The 23,161-nt window shown below is 36.1% G+C and overlaps 1 protein-coding gene across 2 annotated transcripts in view; it reads left to right on the top strand.

The window, feature by feature from the left end:
- Positions 1-23,161, top strand: part of Epac (Exchange protein directly activated by cAMP) — a 524,699-nt gene that overhangs the window by 165,292 nt on the left and 336,246 nt on the right. For both annotated transcript variants that reach the window (XM_089634072.1, XM_089634073.1), the window contains exon 2: positions 21,135-21,277. In XM_089634072.1, coding sequence (XP_089490198.1) covers positions 21,135-21,277 — 143 coding nt within the window. The remainder of the gene's footprint in view (positions 1-21,134; positions 21,278-23,161) is intronic.

Raw genomic sequence — 23,161 nt, 5'->3', positions numbered from 1 at the left:
TTATAAAAACAATTCAATTTTACATTTCTACAAATTTCTTTCAGTATTTATGCAGGTAAGTTATTTTGTTAATTAATTACATAATTTTTTATGTAATTACCTGTTCAGAGCCGGTGGGACTGTTGCGTCCACGGTTAGAAGTATGATGTAAAGTTTTAAGGGGGTGATGAGGCGAAGGTTATGGAAAACAGGAAGGTTCAGAAATATCTGAGGTTTTTTTTCAAGCATATACGTTTCTATTCTGAAACGTTTTCTGATATGGGTTAACACCAATACCCTCATCAATCCCCTCCCCAATACCCTCAGCCTCACATCATACCCCAATTGGGGATGCCATAGTCTCACTGGCTCCAGACGGGAGCAGTTGGGACTCTTGTGCGGTAATACTGTAAAAAAAAAAAAAAAACACCGACTGTTGCGAAAAAATTACATTCAGGTTTCGCAGGAACTTATAATATTAATTAACTAACTAACCATCACGTCGTTTCTCCGCAGGCGTAGGCAGAGAGGTCGGACCGCCAAACAACTCTGTCTCGGCGCAACTCTCCATGCTTCGTTCACATTCAAATGTCATCTCGATCATACCCCTGTGTTATTCTGACTAGAATATTCATCATGATAGATTAATTTTGCCATCGAATTTGCCAAAATATTCACCAAACTTCTAAACTCAGATTTAATATGAAGCAACCGTAACGAGATGTCGTAATCCAGGCTTCTGATATTGAAACTGTTATGAATAATATTAGGGCGGCGGTAGGCCCACTGGAAGCTTATTCACAGATCCCGTTCGTAAAGTAAAATCCTTTAGTTTCCTGTTTAGATAATAGAAACAACTTTGGCCATGAACCATTATTAGAATTAAACAGTGCGCACAAAATGATCGCCAATGTTGTTCACCCATACTACTGCAAATCGCATCTAAGCGCAGCAGAGCTCGCCTTTGTTTCTACCTACACCCCAAACGCAAATTTTTTATTGGTAGTCCATGAAGTTAGGTCATAGCTCGGCGACAGTCTGCACGCTTCCATGCCATATCTCCCCCTGTTTCTATTATCTATGGGGTCTTCAATAAATTGATGATAAACACCAGAAATGATTTTCACGTTGAATGTTTAGCTCGATGATAAAATTTTAAGAAAAGGCAAAAAATGTTTTTGAGGTTATTTTGCAGAACACAAATATTTTTCAATCTATGTAAATAAATTAAAGGACACATACAATATTTGACAATAAATTACGCAGAATATACACCATTATCAAATTTTCACAGCTTATGATATCTGGATTTTCAGCTTAGCACGTTATTTCCATCACGAGTTATGGAGCTTTGAATACTTTAACTGCGTTCTAAAAATACGACTAAACTACACCATTTTCCAAATTCTAAGAATTATGATTTCGGCAGTGAATTCTGCATTTTTTCCACCGAATATGATTTTCAATTTTACCTAAATACATTTTTTGTTGACAAATAAGAGAGAAAATAGAAATTTACATTTCGAATGGACATCTATGATTTAAATTTATCGGTTCCAACTTTGAAAACTAAAAGTTCAAAAACATCACTTTACGCATGCACCGACAGCCGAATTAAATTACTATGTATTTATTATAATATTATAAGACTCTATATAAGAAATAATCTTATATAAAAACTGAAAAACGACAATGTGTGTAAGTAAGTATCTGAATTGTGCAGAGATTTTTTTTTTTTATTTATTATTTTTTTTTGTAATTTGTACATTTAAGGTTACAAATTACTAGTTAATTTTTACATGCATATATGCTATATTTTCTCCTGCTTGAACATCCTGAACTTTCCAATTGGTGCAGACTTTAAGTTTTCCGGTAGCGCATTATAGTACTTCATCCCTCTATGTAGAATACTATTCTGAGTATTCGCCTTATCCTTCTTTGGTAGCCTGATTTCATTGCACGCCCTTGTTTTATGTCTGTGTATGTCCTTGTTGTATACAATTTTATTTGAGAAATATTTGGGTTACAGGTTGTTTCACCTTCTCTGTATCTGTTTCACCGTAAGCCAATGTAGTTCCGTTAACATTTTATTTCCTTTTGAATACCTATTTCGTGTAAGTATTGTTCTCATTGCCCGATTTTGGAGAATTTGATATTTATGAGATGAGATTGGATGAAAAGGAAATGGACGGTCTAAGCATACTGAGTGTGAATGCGTGAGTCTTTGTGAATCTGCTAGAGAGATGTGTGGAAAAAGTAGGCAAGGTTGGAAGAAAGGTGATGCATGGTGAGATGATGAGATTAAAGCACTGGTCTCAGAGAAGAAGAAAGCATGGTTATGTCTGATTGACAAAATACGCATCTCTCAAAGGAAATTGCGTCTCTGTTTGAGGGAAGCGTTGCATGTATTAGGGTTGTACGGGACGTGTTTGCCTGCACAAGAAAAAACTGTAAAATATAAGCACCGGCACACATTTACCTTTGTCCTGTGTAATGATTCAAATAAAGCACTTGAGGTATTTCATTTGAACCATTACAGAGTTATTTAAAATATCATAAAAATGCAGGGAATATCGACTATTGTAATATGTTTGCCTTAATGAATGCGTCTTGAGAAAGACGATATATTCGAAATTTGTAATTTGCTTTTGAAAAGAACGCCTTTATAAAGGCGGTTGTTTTTATTGCGGATAAAACTCCTTGTATTCGTCCAAGGTCAGTCAGTAACGGCTCTGTGACATCGGGGCCAGTGAGCAGGACCGCACGCTGGAGGGAAGGCTCTCCGGGACTGGCTGGCAGGCGGGCTGGCAGGCGGGCTGGCTCAGTCGGCAACGTTCAGTCCCCTCGATCCAGGGAATATCGACTCTTGTATGTTTGCATAAATGAATGCGTCTTGAGAAAGACGATATATTCGACATTTGTAATTTGCATATTGAAAAGAACGCTTTTATAAAAGCGGTTGGTTTTTATTGCGGGTGCAACTTCTTGTATCCCTCCAGGCTCAGTCGGTAACGGCTCTGCGGGGCGCTGGCTGGTTCAGTAGGCAATGGCAGATCCTCTCTCCGAGGCTGGCTGTTGGGAAGGCTCAGTGAAGCCCGAGGCAGAGGCGCCGCGACGTCGGGGCGTCGTTGGCTTGTCGGTGAGCAGCGAGCTCAGCAGCAGGCAGTTGCAGTAGACAGCGGAAGTGGAGCGGGGGGGGGAACCGGGTTGAAATCAAACACAGCGTGTTGCTCTCAGGTAGCGAAGCGGGTCAGGCAGAGCGGACAGCGGTAGATGTTGCTCGGTCCAGGGCTTATGGCGGAATGGGGAGGGACCGGTTTTTGCGGCGCCTTTATAAGATTCTATAGGACCGCGCCTCCGACCCTTGATTGTATTATGAAATTCCCGTAACGAGCTTGCTTTTTTCTTGCTATGAAGCTCGCCACGCTTGTAGGATTAAATCTGTTTATCTCAGAAATATAGGAATATTTTATAATATTAGACCTTATCTGCCTCTGTCGCCCTGCCAAAACCACATCGTCGCAATATTGTTTATTTAGTTATAATAAGACATATTCTACAAGATAAGTGGTCAAATCTCTGTAACATTTTCAGAGTTTCGCTGATTACATAATTATCTTACGTGTAACATATTTTATTTCTATTCGAGCTTATTTAATTAACATATAAGTATCTTTGTATATAATTATTTAGTTAACATTGTTTCCTATTATTACAGGAAGGGCTTGCAAATTTGTATTTTTTTACAAATCTCTTGGATACACGTGGGTCGCTCAAGCAGGTTTTGTGCTTAGCCAATCAGCGGCTGCCTAGCCAGAGTAAGATGGTTGCTTGAGTTGAAGCGAGACAACTGCCTTTTAGGTCCGAGCGATAAAATTTACCGTTAAACGGCAGGGCAGGTTTTTAAACATGAGTTACCTATATGTAAGGCAGGTTTATCAACATTAGTTTTATGGAAGGTTTTACATAGTTTTCGACAGTGGTAAATATGATGGCATTTTGTTGTGTTTTTTTATAATTGATGTACATTTTATATTGATGATGCTGATGACGTTCGATACACTCTTTCCCGTGCAGTAGTGGCTGCACCGAGCTATTTTTTCGAACGTGTCAGTCTTCGGTGGTGGTTGATGCATCCAAATCCAGTGATTGAGTGCGTGGTCACTCCTCCCATCTGGCCGTGGTGATTACTCTTGGGGCTTGCTTGTTAGTTCTCGGTTCCGGGGAGCGGCTGCAGGGTGACGCGCGTGGGATTTGGGCGCGCTCGCAGGTTTTGAATGGCGGTGAACTGGTATCCTTTTGTGTCGGGGTATCGGTCGTGCATTTTTGAGTTGTTGCGTATCCGGGGGAGGGGGGCATTTCAGGCCGGATGTGCGCTTAGGTGCGCGCTGGAACTGTGAAGGGGCCAGAGTTGAATCCGGCTAGCTTGCTGCTGCAATTTTGATGACAAGCCGGACATCATGTAGTCACGGGGATTACTTTGCGGCATATCCAGAGCCGGCATTCGAAGCCGATACGGTCACTACAAACTTGTGGGTGACAGGCTAGCCATCATGTAGTCACGGTTCACTGCATATCCGGGACCGGCATTCGAGGCCGGGACGGTCGCAGCAAACACGTGATTGACAGGATGGCCAACATTTAGTCACAGTTTGCAGCATATCCGCAACGATTCGAGGCCGGGACGGTCGCCGCAAACTTGTGAGTGACCATTATATAGTTGCGGTTTGCTGCATATCCGGGACCGGCATTCGAGGCCGGGACGGTCGCAGCAAACACGTAGGTGACTGGCTGGCCGCAGTCGAATCGGGCTGCGCTCCGGATGGTGTCGGCTCTCGAGATGTTACGTATCCGGGGGGCCGGCATTCGAGGTCGGGCCGGTCGCTTCAAGCTCGTGGGTAGACGTAGCCATCATACGCGCATCAGGGGGCTCTGGCTGGTGATGGTGGCCCAGTGTAGTAGGGGGCCTATCCAACAAGGCGGGCTGCGGTACTGCGAACTCGGCAGCTTGGCGGCGAGATTTTTATTTTTATAGGTCTGCAATCTGTTTTGCGTGCCAGTTAGCATTCATCCCCCGGCAAAGCGCACGTAATGATCCCCAGTGTACTCGAATTGTATTGTCGTCATCTTATCGGAGTCCTGGGGGTGCGGGTCACTGTACGGCTGGCACATCGTATAAGGTAGTAGGGTACTCCGTCTGTAGGCGGTGTCACTGGTTGCATAGGTTTCTGGCCGCCAGCGCGCTCGGGGTGCATGTTATACCCCGGCTGAGTAGATATTCTGGCTGTCTGGCGGGCAGGCTGACACCTCTCACGGCTCTGCGGGCTAGTGCATGCAGTGTGAGCGTTGTTTGGTTGCTCACCCGGGCAATGTCACCGGCAATGTTACTGATTATCACCGGCGGTGTCACCGGTTGCGCAGGACCCATGCGCATTGTACCGCGGCTGGTTAGATATACTGGTTGGCTGTCGGGCTGTCCACTGTAGAATTTGAGTAGGTACGACACCGCATCCGGGATGTCACCGGCAATGTCACTGGTTGGCACTGGCGATGTACTGGTTGTCACCGGCGATGTACTGTTTGTCACCGGCGCACAGGACTCGTTCGCATTGTAGCTCGGCTATTTAGGTATACTGGTTGGCTGTCGGGCTGTCTACTGTAGAATTTTAGTATGTAAGGCACCGCATCCGGGATGTCACCGGCAATGTCACTGGTGATGTACTGGTTGTCACCGGCGATGGATGGTTGTCACCGGCTACACAGGACTCGTGCGCATTATATCTCGGCTGTTTATGTATACTGGGTGGCTGTCCGATGTAGAGTTTGACAGGCAGTGGCTCATCGTGCCGCTCTGAGTATGTAAGACACTGCATCCGGGATGTCACCGGCAATGTCACTGGTTGTCACCGGCGATGTACTGGTTGTCACCGGCGGCGTCACTGGTTGCGCAGGCCTCGTGCGCGTTATACATTGGCTGAGTTTGTATACTGGCTGGCTGTTGGGCTGTCCACTGTAGAGTTTGACAGGCAGTGGCTCATTGTGCGGCTCTGAGTATGTAAGACATTGCATCCGGGATGTCACCGGCAATGTCACTGGTCGTCACCGGTGTTGTACAGGTTGTCACCGGCGACGTCACTGGTTGCGCAGGCCTCGTGCGCGTTATACATTGGCTGAGTTGGTATACTGGCTGGCTGTCCAATGTAGAGTTTGACAGGCAGTGGCAAGCCGTGTGGGCGTTTTTTGCTCACTGGAGCGGTGACTGTGTGTAATCACCGCCGCCGGGATGTCACTAGTTGCGCAGGCCTCTGCTCTATATACCTCGGTAAGCGACAGCAAGCTCAAATAAACCCGAGCCATGTGGGGCCCGGGGCCGAGGTGCTGCGACATCGGGAGCAGCGAGCACAGGGGAGCACGTGGGCCCGGGGAAGAGGCGCTGCGACAACAGGGCCTTGGTCTCCGGCAAGCCCGGTGAAGAGGCGCCGCGACGTTGGGGCGTCGGTCACCGGCAAGCTCAGGGAAGCCCGGGGGTAGAGGCGCCGCGACGTCAGGGCGTCGTTGGCCTGTCGGTGGAGCCCGAGCCAAGAGGGCTCAGGGCATGAGGGAGCCCGAGCCGAGAGGGCTCAGGGCTCGGTGGGAGGGGGGTGCCCCTGGACTGCTCTGACATCGGCTGGTGTTCCAACGAGCAGAACCGCACGCTGGCGGGAAGGCGGTCGGGAGCCGGCGTGTGTCTGCTTTCAGGGCGGGAAACGGGCATCTTAGATGACTTCCGGGTCTCTCAGCCACTGCAAGGTGATTACATCTCCACCGGGGCAGGACTGAAGGCGTGATGTGTGGTTCCGGCTCGAATGGACCACTTTGTACGGGACGTGTTTGCCTGCACAAGAAAAAACTGTAAAATATAAGCACCGGCACACATTTACCTTTGTCCTGTGTAATGATTCAAATAAAGCACTTGAGGTATTTCATTTGAACCATTACAGAGTTATTTAAAATATCATAAAAATGCAGGGAATATCGACTATTGTAATATGTTTGCCTTAATGAATGCGTCTTGAGAAAGACGATATATTCGACATTTGTAATTTGCATATTGAAAAGAACGCCTTTATAAAAGCGGTTGGTTTTTATTGCGGGTGCAACTTCTTGTATCCCTCCAGGCTCAGTCGGTAACGGCTCTGCGGGGCGCTGGCTGGTTCAGTAGGCAATGGCAGATCCTCTCTCCGAGGCTGGCTGTTGGGAAGGCTCAGTGAAGCCCGAGGCAGAGGCGCCGCGACGTCGGGGCGTCGTTGGCTTGTCGGTGAGCAGCGAGCTCAGCAGCAGGCAGTTGCAGTAGACAGCGGAAGTGGAGCGGGGGGGGGAACCGGGTTGAAATCAAACACAGCGTGTTGCTCTCAGGTAGCGAAGCGGGTCAGGCAGAGCGGACAGCGGTAGATGTTGCTCGGTCCAGGGCTTATGGCGGAATGGGGAGGGACCGGTTTTTGCGGCGCCTTTATAAGATTCTATAGGACCGCGCCTCCGACCCTTGATTGTATTATGAAATTCCCGTAACGAGCTTGCTTTTTTCTTGCTATGAAGCTCGCCACGCTTGTAGGATTAAATCTGTTTATCTCAGAAATATAGGAATATTTTATAATATTAGACCTTATCTGCCTCTGTCGCCCTGCCAAAACCACATCGTCGCAATATTGTTTATTTAGTTATAATAAGACATATTCTACAAGATAAGTGGTCAAATCTCTGTAACATTTTCAGAGTTTCGCTGATTACATAATTATCTTACGTGTAACATATTTTATTTCTATTCGAGCTTATTTAATTAACATATAAGTATCTTTGTATATAATTATTTAGTTAACATTGTTTCCTATTATTACAGGAAGGGCTTGCAAATTTGTATTTTTTTACAAATCTCTTGGATACACGTGGGTCGCTCAAGCAGGTTTTGTGCTTAGCCAATCAGCGGCTGCCTAGCCAGAGTAAGATGGTTGCTTGAGTTGAAGCGAGACAACTGCCTTTTAGGTCCGAGCGATAAAATTTACCGTTAAACGGCAGGGCAGGTTTTTAAACATGAGTTACCTATATGTAAGGCAGGTTTATCAACATTAGTTTTATGGAAGGTTTTACATAGTTTTCGACAGTGGTAAATATGATGGCATTTTGTTGTGTTTTTTTATAATTGATGTACATTTTATATTGATGATGCTGATGACGTTCGATACAAGGGTGAACGGTGGTTTTACGGGGTGTTTTGATATCACAAATAGTGTCCACCGTTTTAAGGTCATATGAACGTCATGACCGGGCGTCCATATTTTATAAAATAATTTATATTATTTTGAAATACGTTCTTTTAAAGTTAGAAGTGAAATACAATACTTAGCAGTTTGCCTCAAATATTTATACTGGATGCCATTAAATAAATCCTAAAAATAGAAAAAAAGAATAATCCACATTTCACGTCGCCATCGTAACAATCGGTTTAACCCCATTAAGTTAAATTAAATTGATTGTTTCTTATTTATTATTCAATGAACGAGATAAAAGTGAAGTTACAGTTTTATTACAAATTCCTTAAACAAAACCAATGTGTTTTAGAAATATCGAGATTCTAAGTTAGGAATTAAATTTTGTATGAAATTAAAATTTAATTATTTAGAAATAGTATTATTTATTTTAAATGCGTACATCGGAAAGATAATTTAATTTAAATTAAAACAGGATTTGTTATTATGGAAATTTAAAAAATTATATGTGCATAACGAATTTGAAATACTCAGAAAATATTTCATTCTGTTACGTACTGAATGGTTTTAAAAAAGGCTGTGTAAAGTCACCGTGGTTATTCAATCTATAGATGGTGTATGCAAGAATTGAAGGAGGTGGGCTTGGGCACGAATTTGAGTAATCTGAAAGTATGACAACAGGCAATTGTATGCTGATGATGCGGTGCTGATTGCTGTAAAGAATGGAAGATTTTCAGTATCTCGTATCTAGGATGAACGCGGTATGTATGAATAATGAGTTAATGATGAATAAATATGTCTAAAGTTATATTTTTTGAAGTCATGGTGTTTGGTGTACGAAAACAAGGTGCAATATAGTTGTGAATGATGAATACTTGGAGCAGGTGGATGAGTTTGTTTATTTAGGAAGTATGTTTAAAATATATGGAAAGGCTGACAGAGATACTGAAAGAATGGTAAATGCAGGTAAATCTATTAATGGACGACTGAACGCGGTTGGTGCATAACATAAAATTGTCCAAAGAAGCGAAGCTAGCAGTCTACAATGGAGTGCTGGTACCTACCCTGATGTATGACAGTGAGGCATGGAACTAGCAAAGAAGGGGTGAGAGTAGACTGAATGCTGTAGAAATGAGATCTCTGAGGCGTATGTTTGGTAAAACCATGTATGATCGTGTGAGAAATGTGGAGATCTACAAAGAACGCAAGGCTGATGTAAGCGTAATGAGTAAGATTAATAAAGGGACACGGTTTGGGCATACAGAGCGAATGAACGAAGAAAGCAGTGTTGGTAGAATATATAACGCAAATGTGAATGGTAGAAGAATTCGTGGACGCCCGAGGAAGACATGGCACGATCAAGTAAACCAGATACTAGTGTTGGACCATGTCAAAAGTCGGAATAACAGAAGAAGTTTGTATGAATGTGAATGAGGTAAGGAGTGTGTGCCAAGACCGAGTTGTTTGGCTGTCCGCCCTCTCTGTCTACCCCTGCTGAGAAACGGCGTAGTGGTTATTAAGTTATAAAAACTCATGAAAAACATTAAAACACACCTCAGGAAATAGAAGAGAATAAATAATTACAAATATATATTATATGGTAAAAGTTTTTTTTAAATTTCGGATAATAATGATTTTCAGGCGTTTATCTTCACCTTCCCTTAAATATTACATAAACACTCGTTTAACTTCTCTGACCCTAGATATATATACATTTTGTTATAGTTTGATTTTAAGTTTAATTAATTTAAATCATATTTTCATTCGATTAAAAATGAATGTTACGAACAATGTTAATTCAGATCTCATTCCCTTGTAGGTTATTTATTACAAGTATTAATTGTAGCTCGGGCGAAGCCAGACAGCAAATACTCCGAAACCTTTTTCCGTTTTGAAGAAACATGTAATAAGGGATTATTGATCCTTATATTATTATTTGAAATAACTGACTGCGATGGAAATTCGGATTTTGTAGCACACACCTAAAACTACGTATACAAAGTTTTTTTGTAGTGTTGTTGATTCAGTAGGTGTAATTTAATGTCTATGTAATTCTCTATACGTGTAATTTCGTCTATATGTTATTCCGTCCATGTGTCATTCTGGCAGTAATACTGGCTAACTCTAGTAATATTGGTAGGTGAAATTCACAGTTGTGTAATTCCGTCGATGTGTAAATATGGCAGTGTAATATTGGTAGGTGAAATTCACGGTTGTGTAATTCTGTCGATGTGTAATTCTGGCAGTGTAATATTGGTAGGTAAAATTTACACCTGTTTAATATCGTCCATGTGTAATTCATGGTTAATCCTGGCAGTTTAATTACTACTGATAGGTCAATTTCACACCCATGAAATTTCGTCCATGTGTAATTACGTTCACGTGTAATTCCGTCCAGCTGTAATTCTGTCTATGTAATTAATATTGGTAGGTGAAAATCAAAGTGTAATTACATTGTGTAACCAATTTTTAGATATTAAAAATAACAGCTATTAAAAAGTGCCAATTTCACCAAACTCTCCAATTGAGAATTTTTGCTGCAGAAAACAGATTTTCCATTTTACAGATAAGATTATTTAATAGATTATACCCCACAAATATTGCACAGAGATGTTAAAACTATTATTAATGCATATGATTTATGCTAAGTTACAAAAAAATGAACACTATATTAGATTATACATACCAATTTTTCTGACGGCTTCATATCAGAAATATATGGCTTTTGATGATATTATAAATAATTTCAAGACTTTGAAATTCCCCATTTTAAGAGAATGGAAGAAAGGAACAAGCAGAATTGGTGTTATTTTTAAATAACTCATAATGTGTAGAAATGAATGCTCATATTTTGTAGAGATGAATGCTCATATTTTGTAATGGATATTGAACATGAAGTGAAATCCCAAAACCATTCTGAGAAATCTAATTTACTGGAACTAAACTCGTTATTATAAAAGGAGTGCAGCTGCGACTACCATTTCTCATGCATAACAGTTGCCCCACAAAGGCGAACATCTCATAATCTCAATGATTATACGTGCTACTCTGATACGTCTGCATCTTCTCATAAAGATACATATAGGAAAGTAAAAGCATATTATAATTTATAGAACAATGTCCCAGAAGCTTCTATCATTATTTCAATGGGTATATTTGAATAGTGTTCTGATGATTCATAAATCATAACATATTAACATCAATCTTGGATTCGGTGTCAGAGCAGGATGTTAACGTATTAGTTTCCTTTCATAATACGTATTCATATTATCATTATAGATAGTGATATTCTCCGTTAATTTCTACGGCCCTATTTTTGTGATGTATTGCCACAAAAGCGCTCGACAAAGCCGCGTGTGATCCCTTCCCCTGCCATAACTTGATATCACTTTCCGCTAATGTCTTAAGTTCACGCTGAGAAATTTGTGAATTACAATAATATATCTTCATATCTCGTAAAGCGTCGTAAAGTTTATAAATATTGAATGAGGAATGCTAAAAGGGATGTGAATGATTCGGGGAATATGCAAATTGTTTGGGGACTAGGGGATGTTTAGGTTGAGGATATGAATTCGCAGAAATGTCGTATAGTTGGGCCTTTGACCGCGGCGGGCCTTACCTTTCGCTTAACATTTTATCATCATTTTAACATAGAAACACTTTAATAAACTGACATATTTAAAGCATTTCACCATGAGGTTGAACTCTAATGATTGATTGTTTGATAGTGAAAGTAATTATCGTTATTTAACGTGGTGGGTTAATTTTCCTAAGTTCTTTAAGCTGAAAGAATAACAAGTTATTTACAGCCTTACTAAAGAAAAACCACTTCACATTCGTTAAACAGTATTTTAACTACATATTGTATAAAAACTCTAAGCGTTTTGATTCGAGTTGGTACTTAAACTGGTAAAATATCTTTAACAGGGCTCCGAAAGAACCGGCAACGTTGGATTTTCCACAGGCTGACACGTGAAATTCCGGTCTTGAAAAAGTTACACATTTTTCTTCAATTGACGTTACCGCATGAACTTAATAAGAATTATATGAAGGTGATGTTTTTCTAATTACACTAATGTTTTATGTATGTGTAGGCAAATATAAATTCTTGTTTTTTTTTTTTAATTTCATTTTTGTTGTTGTTATTCTCTGGGAATTATTAAACTTAATATCATTTTATATATTTTTATTGTATGGACAAGATTAAAAGTGTGGCAACAATGTTTTTCAAAATTTCACGTATTCTCAATTTTTGGAGTTTGGGCGTTTGGAGTAAAAACTTTTTTTTTTCATGTTTGAAATTAAATTATTCTAATATATAGTCTATTTCAAATACAAAAATCTGGAAGATGATTTAATCTAGTTTCTTAAAATGGTTTATTCGAAAGATAAACAACCCCCTTTGGCTGTACAAACAATGTACATATCTTTCCATTAACTATTACCCATTAATTATTAAATATTTTATGTCAGTTTCTTTATTAAGAATGTTTTCACACACACTGTCGTTTATCAATTGAATAAAATTTTCACCACGTTTTTTAGTAAGACCATAGATGTGCAATATTAATGATTCATTAATTAATGATTGTTTTAATTCATAAGAAGTAAAGGCCAGCATCGTAATATATTTTTAATTAAAACGTTACTTAAAATTGATTTAGCCGTGTTTAGTGACCATATCTAAATAACCAGATACTTCACAATCTTCCTCTCCCTAATTTCTTTCTCCTCCCCACTACCTTTAGCCTGACAACATACTTCGATTGGGATGCCATTGACTCACTGGCTCCGGACGATTTTGAGCAGTTGGGACTCTTCTATGGTATTCAATTAAGAAGATTTTTAATTTTAATTTTTTAAATTAAAATAATATTTAAGATTAAAAATACAGAAAGCTAATACAAAAAGCATACCCATATATTTAAAAAAAAATCCCCTCAATTCTTGTGTTTATATTCTTCGTTTTTATCGAGTAACTCTAGCAGCGATCTTACGTATTTTTTTATAAAATATGATGTAAATTTTCTCTAAGTAAACATTTTAAAATTAGTGGTTGAGATCTACTTAAGATACAAAATTGTAATAAGTATTTACGAGAGCCAGTAATTTCAGTGAGCTTCTTTTTGATATCAGTTAGATCAACCTTTATTTTTCTTATTAAACGCCCGCAAGAGATTTTCTAGATTTATAAAACTTAACCGATATACAAATTTAATTTTATACACCAAATGAGCACAGTAAAAATAAATAGAGGTTTTAATTTGTGAATGAAATCGAATTTTCGGATATGTCATTACGCATTTTGAAAATGAATACGAATTTCATGAATACAGATGCCTAATTAGACCTAAATGCGCAAAATATTTAAAAATCTTGATTGATGTAACAAGAGTACTCAGGGTATATCGGAAAGCTTGGTAAAATTAAATCAATGATTTTTTAATGACCACCCTTAATTTTTTTATCAAAAGAATTTTAAATATACATTAAACCAAATGTCTGTAAATATATTTTACCTCGAAAACCGATAATTTATTTGATTTTAAGTCGTGTAAAATAAAATTAGTGAAACCACTTCACGGACTGACTTTGAAATACGGAGAGACGTATAATGCTACGTATACATCCGCGAGCCGAACTGCATAACTTTACAACACTTTTTATAGGTATGTTAAATTGTCATTTTGATGAGTTATCCGGTCACCGTTATAAGAAAACACGTAAGAAAAAAATTGTAAAACAGGGTGACGGGGGTAAAGTGGGCTATCTTCGTGGAGTGATTCTAGATGATTTAAGTAGTAAAAATTATATATATTTTTTCGTAATGTTTTAAGGTAGTTTTTAGGTTAAGAAGGTGAATTGTTTAAACGAGAAAATACATACTTATATTGAAACTAAACATTGGAAAATTATTAAAAAAAATCACCTTTTTTACTTCTACCATCACCTAAAATCACCTCCCACAGTTAGTTAGGGCAGTTTACCCCCGGACACCCTGTATTTATTATTACACAGAAACCTTCTACTCTATTTTGTTGTTTTAAGTAAATAACTTCTATTCTATGCATCAAAAATATTGTTTGCAAAAAACATAAAAAAATCCAACGTTTAACACAAGCTTTGGACAAATACACATCAAATACCAGGCAATAAATGCATTGAACAATATTTAACTCGATACAAAAAACGAGGGAAAAAAACATTTCAGATACAAAATTAAAAAGATGGATTATAGAACAAACAAGACAAATTACAAAAAAATATAACGTAAAAGAACATGTAAACGATTACGTTGATTATTAATGTATTAACATACAACCATTAAAATACACAATTCATTATATACAGTCGTACCTCATAATATTTGCCGATTTGTCTTTTTTTCATTGCCGCCTTTATTGTTGTAGGTACTTTATTTTATATTATATATTTATTGAATATTATTAAAATGTAAAATGGGGGCCGTAGCAGAGACCCATTGAGGTCTACATTATCATAAAATGTTTGAAAACACATTATATTATTGTATCAGAAAAAAACTAAAATAAGGAAGTTGGTAGGTTTTTGAAAATATGTTATGCATTTTAACAAGCTTAAAATATGAAGTTTCAACTTTAAAACACAAAATACGTGGCTAAGAACATCTTTCAAGGGTGATAAATTTTAAGAAGTAACGGTGTTGTACTTCCGTTTCCTGGAAAAAAGGTTGTGTGTACACAGTTGGAAGTTTATCTCTAGGTCTTGTTCGTAAATAGGTAGCTACTAGATGGTGACATTAAAAATAAACTACCTCCTTTGTGATATGGTTGGAGATTTTCACAGTATACAGTATTATAGTGATGTATTATAATTAACAAATAGGAAACTTTTTATATATCTTTTTGTATATCTTGTATATCTTTAATATATAACATTTTTGTGATTTTTGAATGAGAGTGTGATTTTGTACTATAGATTTCATATTAATTACGAGTGGAATGAAAGCTACTTAAACGTGTATGTATTTTACTGGCACCGACCCGTGAAAATTTATATTATGTTATTATTCTAATTTTAAAATAATTGTATATGGAAATATTAAACTATAGGTAGATACCAACTTTATGGATTGTCTGAATTATAATTCACACGAGCAGTTCTAATTTTGAAAATGAAATTTCAATTCAAAGCAAATTTGAGTTTTTTAAACATAAATAATTTCACGCAGAAATGACGCACATCATAGATTGTATATTTACTATATATTCCCGGAATTATTATATTTGATAGCTCCAGGTTTCTAATAAAATTATATTGGATTACGATTTGTTGTGCAAGTTATCTGTATTCTAGCTTTCACTTTAATGTCATAGTTATTAATGATTTACTTACTTTTCAGAAAAAATAAATAAAAATAAAACCATAAAAACATTGTAAGTAATTTTCAAGACTAAGACTTAAACTATTTCTAACTTGTACTAGTTTTTAATTGGACAACGTTTCTAATAATTTCTTTTGATTGTGACTTTAAATAACAATAAAGCTAATTTGAGGGTTTACGCATCATAGGTTTCCGAAATCAAAGAAGGTATCGCCGCATTTGAATTCTGATCGTACAGATATTATTTTCACCCATAGAGCTACAATAATTAGAGGAGCTACTGCGTACTAAATACTCGTCGAAACTTGTTCCACTATTAAAAGCGTTGGGAGAGTTGGAGGTCAGTTGGACGTAAAAAAGCGGAACCTATTTTATCGCTTCATGTCTTATCCTACTATAATACATCAATGTTTTCAACACTGATTGGTCAGTGTCTTAGTAAGCTATACGCCATTATAATAAAATAATTACATCATAGGAAAAAAAGTCATAAACATCTTGGGAAGTGAACCGGTAACAATTGCAATGAAAGTTGTTCTTACCGCTCTACTGACTTTATAAAAAAATGCTTGTTACTGCTTTCGGAGTAATAACGTAATTTTCCGTGAATTTGACAAAACTTTATAACGTTTCGCCGGAAAATTGTGTCGTTTAAAATCATTTCTTTAGCTTACACGCCACGCTCTGGTTATTGTGATGCATTGATGATATGCTAGATTTATACTTTATGTTTTCATAGGAATTGTTTTAATATTATATATATATATATATATATAATATTAAAACAATTCCTATTGCACCGATGAAGGAAATGCTGCATTATTAAACTACGCGACGTAATGGTATGCGATTTTACTCCTTGAGTTTGTGACTTAGTTTGTGACTTGTGTATACTCGTATTTTCACTTCAATGGTTAAGAATTAAGATATTTTGGATTTGATTTCCATTGCTGAACATTTTCGTTTTTTTTTTGTCATATTTGGACCTTACATTAAAATAAACGCACATTAAACTGAGTAAGTACATAATGAATCTTTGGACAACAACGTATCTAAGTAACTTTTCGGCTACTCGGGTAGATACTCATGAGCCAAAAGGCACCTGGCGCGATTTAAATTTTAGCGCCCATTAACCACTAACATTAAAACCAGTAGACGCCGATCACTGTAAAAATATTATTAGGATGATTTACATTTTTCTGATAAACTTTTAGTAAATTCTTAATAAATCGTAACACATTTGTCTAGATAGTAGTAGGATTTTTATGAACACGTGTTCCTACATCGTGATAATATATTAGTATTTTATTAAAAGTTTATCACGAAACTTATTAATTCATTCGGTAAGGGCCTGTAATCCCGTTTTCAACCGGAATACTAATAATTTGAAGATATTCTTAATAAATGACCAATGTTTATTTTTCTCCATGTATTTACATTGGTAGAAATTTACTGATGTCCATTTATTGATGTCCTTGTGAAACTGAGAAACAGTATTTTGTCTTGCTTAAACCTATTTATTAATTTTAGCAAAAATCGAACAAGTGCATACGTTATCGGATTTGAAAACTCGAAAAGTTTTTCCAAGATTTTTACTGTAATACGGTGAGATTTTTTACCACCAACTCTCTTATACGTATATTAAAAATTTAATTTTTTCAACTCCACCGAATTTTTGTTTTCTGAAGTAAACAAAGTTTGAAGTAGACGAAGTTTGAAATTTAAGCCCAGTGCTTGTGTGAACTCTGGTTGCGATACCTGCACCGTTCTTATCAAAGTTTTAAAGTTAAAGTTATGGTTTTTTAATTACACAGAATAATTGACAAGTAACTTCTTTGGGAAATATTTGATTAAATAGCATTTGATAGTCACACTGCAACTTTTCGCATGTCTAATTTTCTTAGTTTTACAAATATTTTACCTGGTTTCGGGTCAAACATGCCTCCGTCAGGGAAGGTATATGCAGTTTAGTTGGCTTTGCCTGTTGCATTGAATCCGGAATGCGATGCTATATTTATAACAAGATTGTTTACACTTGAAAATGATTTTCATTTAGAAAGTGAACAGTAATTAGTGAAAGTGAACAGTGAGTAGTGTTGTACGAACAGTGAACAGTAAATAGTTTTACAACTAAAACAGATGAAAGAAAAAACGAAGTTATAACACTTCAAGCTTTGTAAAGAGATTGCTTGAAAATAGGGATATTTTTTATGGAGAGTACATAATATGATGTACTAGATAGAAACGCACGTTGAATCATTATTTTACAGAAAGAACTTTACAATATAAACACACAATAACAACATTGCTTAGAGTCTTAATAATAAAAAAAACACTTCCCAGCCCCTAAACAGGGTTTGGGTTGCACATTGAATAAAGATTGTACGATTTCAATTTCGACTAAATAAATAATTTAATTATATGTATTAATTATCGGAAGTTTGCTCGGCGATTTTTTTTTTAAAATATCCTTTTTTTGGAACTTAAAAACTTAAAGAGTCAACGAGAAACTTGTTATAAATCGGTAGAAATTACACCCCAATAGTCTCCCACATTTACGCACAAAGGAGATTGGATCGTTTAAAATTTAAAAGGTCGACCTTTTATGATATGAATATCTAAAATATTCATGAAAGATTTCAAGATTATATGAATGCTCATAAATATTTCCCAAATCACTGTTTTCATATTATTCAACACCACATATTTATTTTATAGTACTATATTTCAATCAAAACATTAAACTTTTATATAATTCAAAAGTTGTTAACTGAACAATTCATCAAATTTAAAAGTTAATATTAAAGTTCTGTTAAAGTTGTATACAAGTTCTGTTATTACCCAAGTACTTTGAAAGAATCGGTCCATGATGAAATCGTAACAGAACTTGAACTTGAATTGTCACTTTGAAACTGATGAATTTAAAAAAATTTCCGTGAAACTACAAATTTAAGATATTTTGTAATGATTATGAAAAATATATCTTAAATTGTTTTCATTGAATAGTTTATATTTATTATTTGTAAATTAACGAGTACTCATTTCCTATGCACAAGCGCCAGTTTATATTAGAAAAATATGTCTTTAATTGTTTTCATTGAATAGTTATATTTATATTTATTATTTGTAAATTAACGAGTACTCATGTTAAATACTCTGATTCAAATTTGCTATGCACAAGCGCCAGCTTACATTAGAAAAAAATATGTAACCAGAGTTGCAGATATACTCTACCAGTAACCAACCAATAACGATGCGCAACACGAAATAATTCCATATTGCAACAAGTCCGAATTTGGCAGTATTAAGTTTATTATTAGAAGTTGTCAGAATACATACATTTCGTAGTTCCGAAAAGCACCAAGATGCGTGTACACTAGCTGTACGTTCCATAAAATATCTTTGTGGATTTTTTGTTTTGTTTTGAAACCCACTATTTCTACACTGCAATAAATCGATATGATGCACTTTGCATTACAGATATATTTAATGTTTGAATTTGATCAAGAATATAATAATTACTGAATTCCAGATTTTCAAGCCCACCAACCAAAAATTAGAAGATTATTGAGATTTCAAACTTTCACCAAAATATTAATTGCCAATTATCTCAAAACTGTGATCTGGAACTAGTGTATCAAACGTACATTTTATGTAAGCAATCCCGTTTATTTTATATTAACGATACTATTTATTTATAGTATCAATAATAATACTGGAGAAACAAATCATAGTTGGAGAATAATGTATAGAATAACAAGTGAGGTCTACACATTATATAACAAAAAAATAAAAACTTTTTATTTATTTATTCCATAAAAAACAGACATAGGTATGATAAACAACAACAAAAACAACAACAACAACAACAACGACAAAACGTTTGAGTTAATTGAAGTCAAGTAGTAGTAGTTGAGATTCTGGAATTTTGTGTTAAAATAGAAGTTCTGGGGGCTTGCCACTACTGTGGATGTTATAGGTATAGTGTTCTCCAAAAAGATGTTACCAATTGTAGATACTAATTAATTAAAAAAATACAAATAATAATATAATATTACTACAATATTATTTTAAAATTACCAGAATAGTAATAACTTGGACTTCTGTACATAGTGTGGGTTATTATGGTATCTAAATAAATTCCCTCTGCATGTCGTAATCATCTATGCGTCAGTTAATGAATCTTGCGTGATTAATGAATCAGAATTATTATGTGAAAACTGGAAAATACATCTCAAATAAAAAAAAATCATGATTAAAAGTAGGTAGGTTTTTTGTGCTAATTAGAATTTATAAAATTATCTTAACTATTTAACAGATATTATGTTTATGAATTGCTCAGAAATTTTTCATTTGGTGAGCTTGTGGGTCTTGAAATTTGCACTGCCTTTCCAATTTGGAAAAAATGCTGGAGTTATGCCATTTCTATCATGAGTTATGGAACTATTCAATATCCGTTAAACTTAATGATCAACTATGATATATGTCGGCGATAAAGCTAGTAACCTCATAAAATAGTATAAAAAAGCATTTTGATAATGGTGTTAAAAAATTGTAATTATTTCAAATAATAAAACATGTTTACAAAAACAATGTGGAAATATACAAAAGGAAAGCTCTGTATTGTTTTTGAAAAACCAGTATGTACTACGGTATGCCCGGGTGAACTACCCAGTGCGGTCGTAAACCCCTTTCTAAAGGGGTTGCAAGTCACCTCGTGTGAAGCGTTTTTCACAGCTGCTAATCTTAGTAAAATTATTTATGAAACAAACATTTTTCTAAATAAAACTTACCGAGGAAAGATTCGTGCAAAAATATTTCGTTTCCAAAATAATATATCTATATATTAACTCTTCAAGGTCTGTATTAACACAAACGTTGAAAACGCGCTGTGATCACGGAATTACTTGGAGCTGTAGTAGACACAAAATGACCAGTTATATACAAGCCATGTTTGTGCGGCGAACGATTACGAACGATTACGAACGATTACGAACGATTGGCGAACGATTGGCGAACGAATACATACAAATGTTAGGTGATGTGATGGTACTCTTCACCATCTTGAACAATTTTGGTTTCAGTATAACGTAGGCCTGCCTTTTGATGCAATGCGTTATTTATGCGAAATATGGAGTTATTACGGAGTTGTCAGAATTACGTATTACAATCAGTAGTAGGCAGTGCTGTAACTAAAATAAAAAACCTTATGTCTGCCTTTACTATGCAGACTTCGGTGTTGGGAACTCTTTGAAATTAGTAAAAAGGTTCTTCTTATAATTGTGCTTATTTACGTTACAATAAAAGGTCTGGATTAAACTACAATGTTCATTACCCGAGGGTAGGTAATTCTCTGGCTCCCGAGGAGTTTGCTCTCTGACAATATAATCTCACAAGTACCTGTTACACCCTAGCGACATCTGACCGATGCTGGAGTAAGCTTTATGACTAGCGATCGATTAAATCTTCAATCTATCTATCGATTAAATACTCAACTTTATTACCATACATCACACATATCTAATATCAGCAATTTCTTCTTATTTCAGGCCCGGAGATAGGAATGCTCGGGACGCTGAGCTGATCGCCCAGAGGCTGCGAAGGGCGGGCCCCCTAGGGCGGCTGCCGCCCTCCGCCCTCAACCACCTGGCCCTCTGCGGCTTCTACGAAGACCTGGAGAAGGGAGTCACATGTGAGTTCAAACTTATAAGTAGGATGATAAGATTTGGCAAAATCCTAAAATAATAACCAAACTTTTCGACGAATAATTCACACCTGGAATAAAATTATTAACCACTGTGGTATCCAAGACAGTAGTTTGCAGTGTTGTTCACACTGGTAGAGCTGTAAATAATGCAGGGATCGATACTTAGATAAATACGATTGCAATCCCAAGGTCATGGCCCAAAATCATTTTTACCGCCCACAGTGGAGTATTTTGCCTCAAAAGTTGGCCAAATTATGTAGTGAGTTTTTTGAAGAAATAAGGTATTTTGGAGGCAAGATGTTATATTTTTCTAATAATCACACATTACATTCAACAAAGGTATTTTTTTTATGAATTTGTAAAAAAAACTGTGAATGTTTCACTATTGCAAAGACAGAACACTAGACAGACACTTAATTATATGGATGTGTTAAGCCATTATTTATTAATCTTTCAGGCGCACGATTTTTCCATTATTTATTTATTTTGGAATTAACTGAATTTTTTTACTAATATTTATTACTTTCATTAAATGATTTATTGAAGCCTATTTTCAAAAGATGCACAATTTTCAACATTATTTATATTTGAACATTGTAAGCGCGTAAATAAACATCTAGAAAAAAATTTCAAATCCAGAATATCTAACAAAAAATAATACATGAAATTTTAAGAAAATTCTTTATCGGAACTTAAAAGTTTAAAGTGATTGTAAACAAAATAGTCCGAAAATGCGTAGCGATTACATTTTTTTTCAAGAATTATCTAATTTTACGGTACCACCTATAAGTGAACCTTGACTAAACTCACATACCTAAATGCTTGTAATGACTACTCTCATGCATATAATTTAAAATATAACTATATCTATTACAATATTAAAACTAAATAATTGAAAATAAATTAAATACCTTCTACTTTATATCCAGAAAAATGGGATGTGAGGTTTAATAATATATATTTTTGTTTTTGCTTCCTACTTATGGCCAACTTCCTCCATAGAAATACTCTTCTGTACGATTACGCTAAAAAAAATCATACAAGCTTCATTATAAAATATTCAAACTGTTTTTTTTGACCCGGAGTTTTATTTACAGAATTGTGAGACACCGGAGTTATAAAACTACTTTGACACTGTAGAAAAACAATTTTTAGTTTTCATTCTGGCAAGTTAAGTTACATAGAGTAATTTTTAACAAGTTAAAATAATTAGTAGATCCTTATTATAACATATTTAGAATTATGAAGATGAGTTATCTATTTTGCAGAAATTATACATTATATAATATTCATTTACAAAACCATGAAGTCTAAATGTTGGAGGGAGGGGGGGGGGGTGAGGAACGAGCGCATTAATGTGCATTATTTGCCAAACCATTTACACAGAAATGTGATAAGTGTCAACAGAAATAAACCTGTCCTGCACATTCTGGGTTCCATTTTTCGAGCATGGCGGCAAACCACGTGATAGTTTTGATATCAGTTTTCACAAATTACTGTAATTTTGTAAGGTACTATTCTGTGTTGTTGGCAAAATACATATATCGTCATTCCTTTGAACTTTTGAAATTTTTATTTTTTTTAAATATCAACAATCGGTACACTCATAAGTTGACATTTTAGTCAGCAATAAACCTTCTGAACCTTTGCGTGATTAATTGTATGATTGTCTGTAAAACAAATAAAATTAATCTGACATAAATAACACGAAGTCTCAAAATTAATGACATTGGAAGCTCTTTGGATAGGGCTTATTTTTAGAGATTTTGATACATCCCTAAATATCACGCTTATATATAATAAACATAGTTTATTTCAGTAGAATATAGGGCTGGGTGCAATGCTCTGTCTGCCATATAAAAAAAATAA

Source organism: Hesperophylax consimilis, chromosome 8 (genome assembly GCF_061612785.1).
Source record: "Hesperophylax consimilis isolate HC1 chromosome 8, BYU_Hcon_1.0, whole genome shotgun sequence".
In the NCBI taxonomy this organism is placed as follows: Eukaryota; Metazoa; Arthropoda; class Insecta; order Trichoptera; family Limnephilidae; genus Hesperophylax; species Hesperophylax consimilis.
This window is presented reverse-complemented; position numbering and strand designations above follow the sequence as displayed.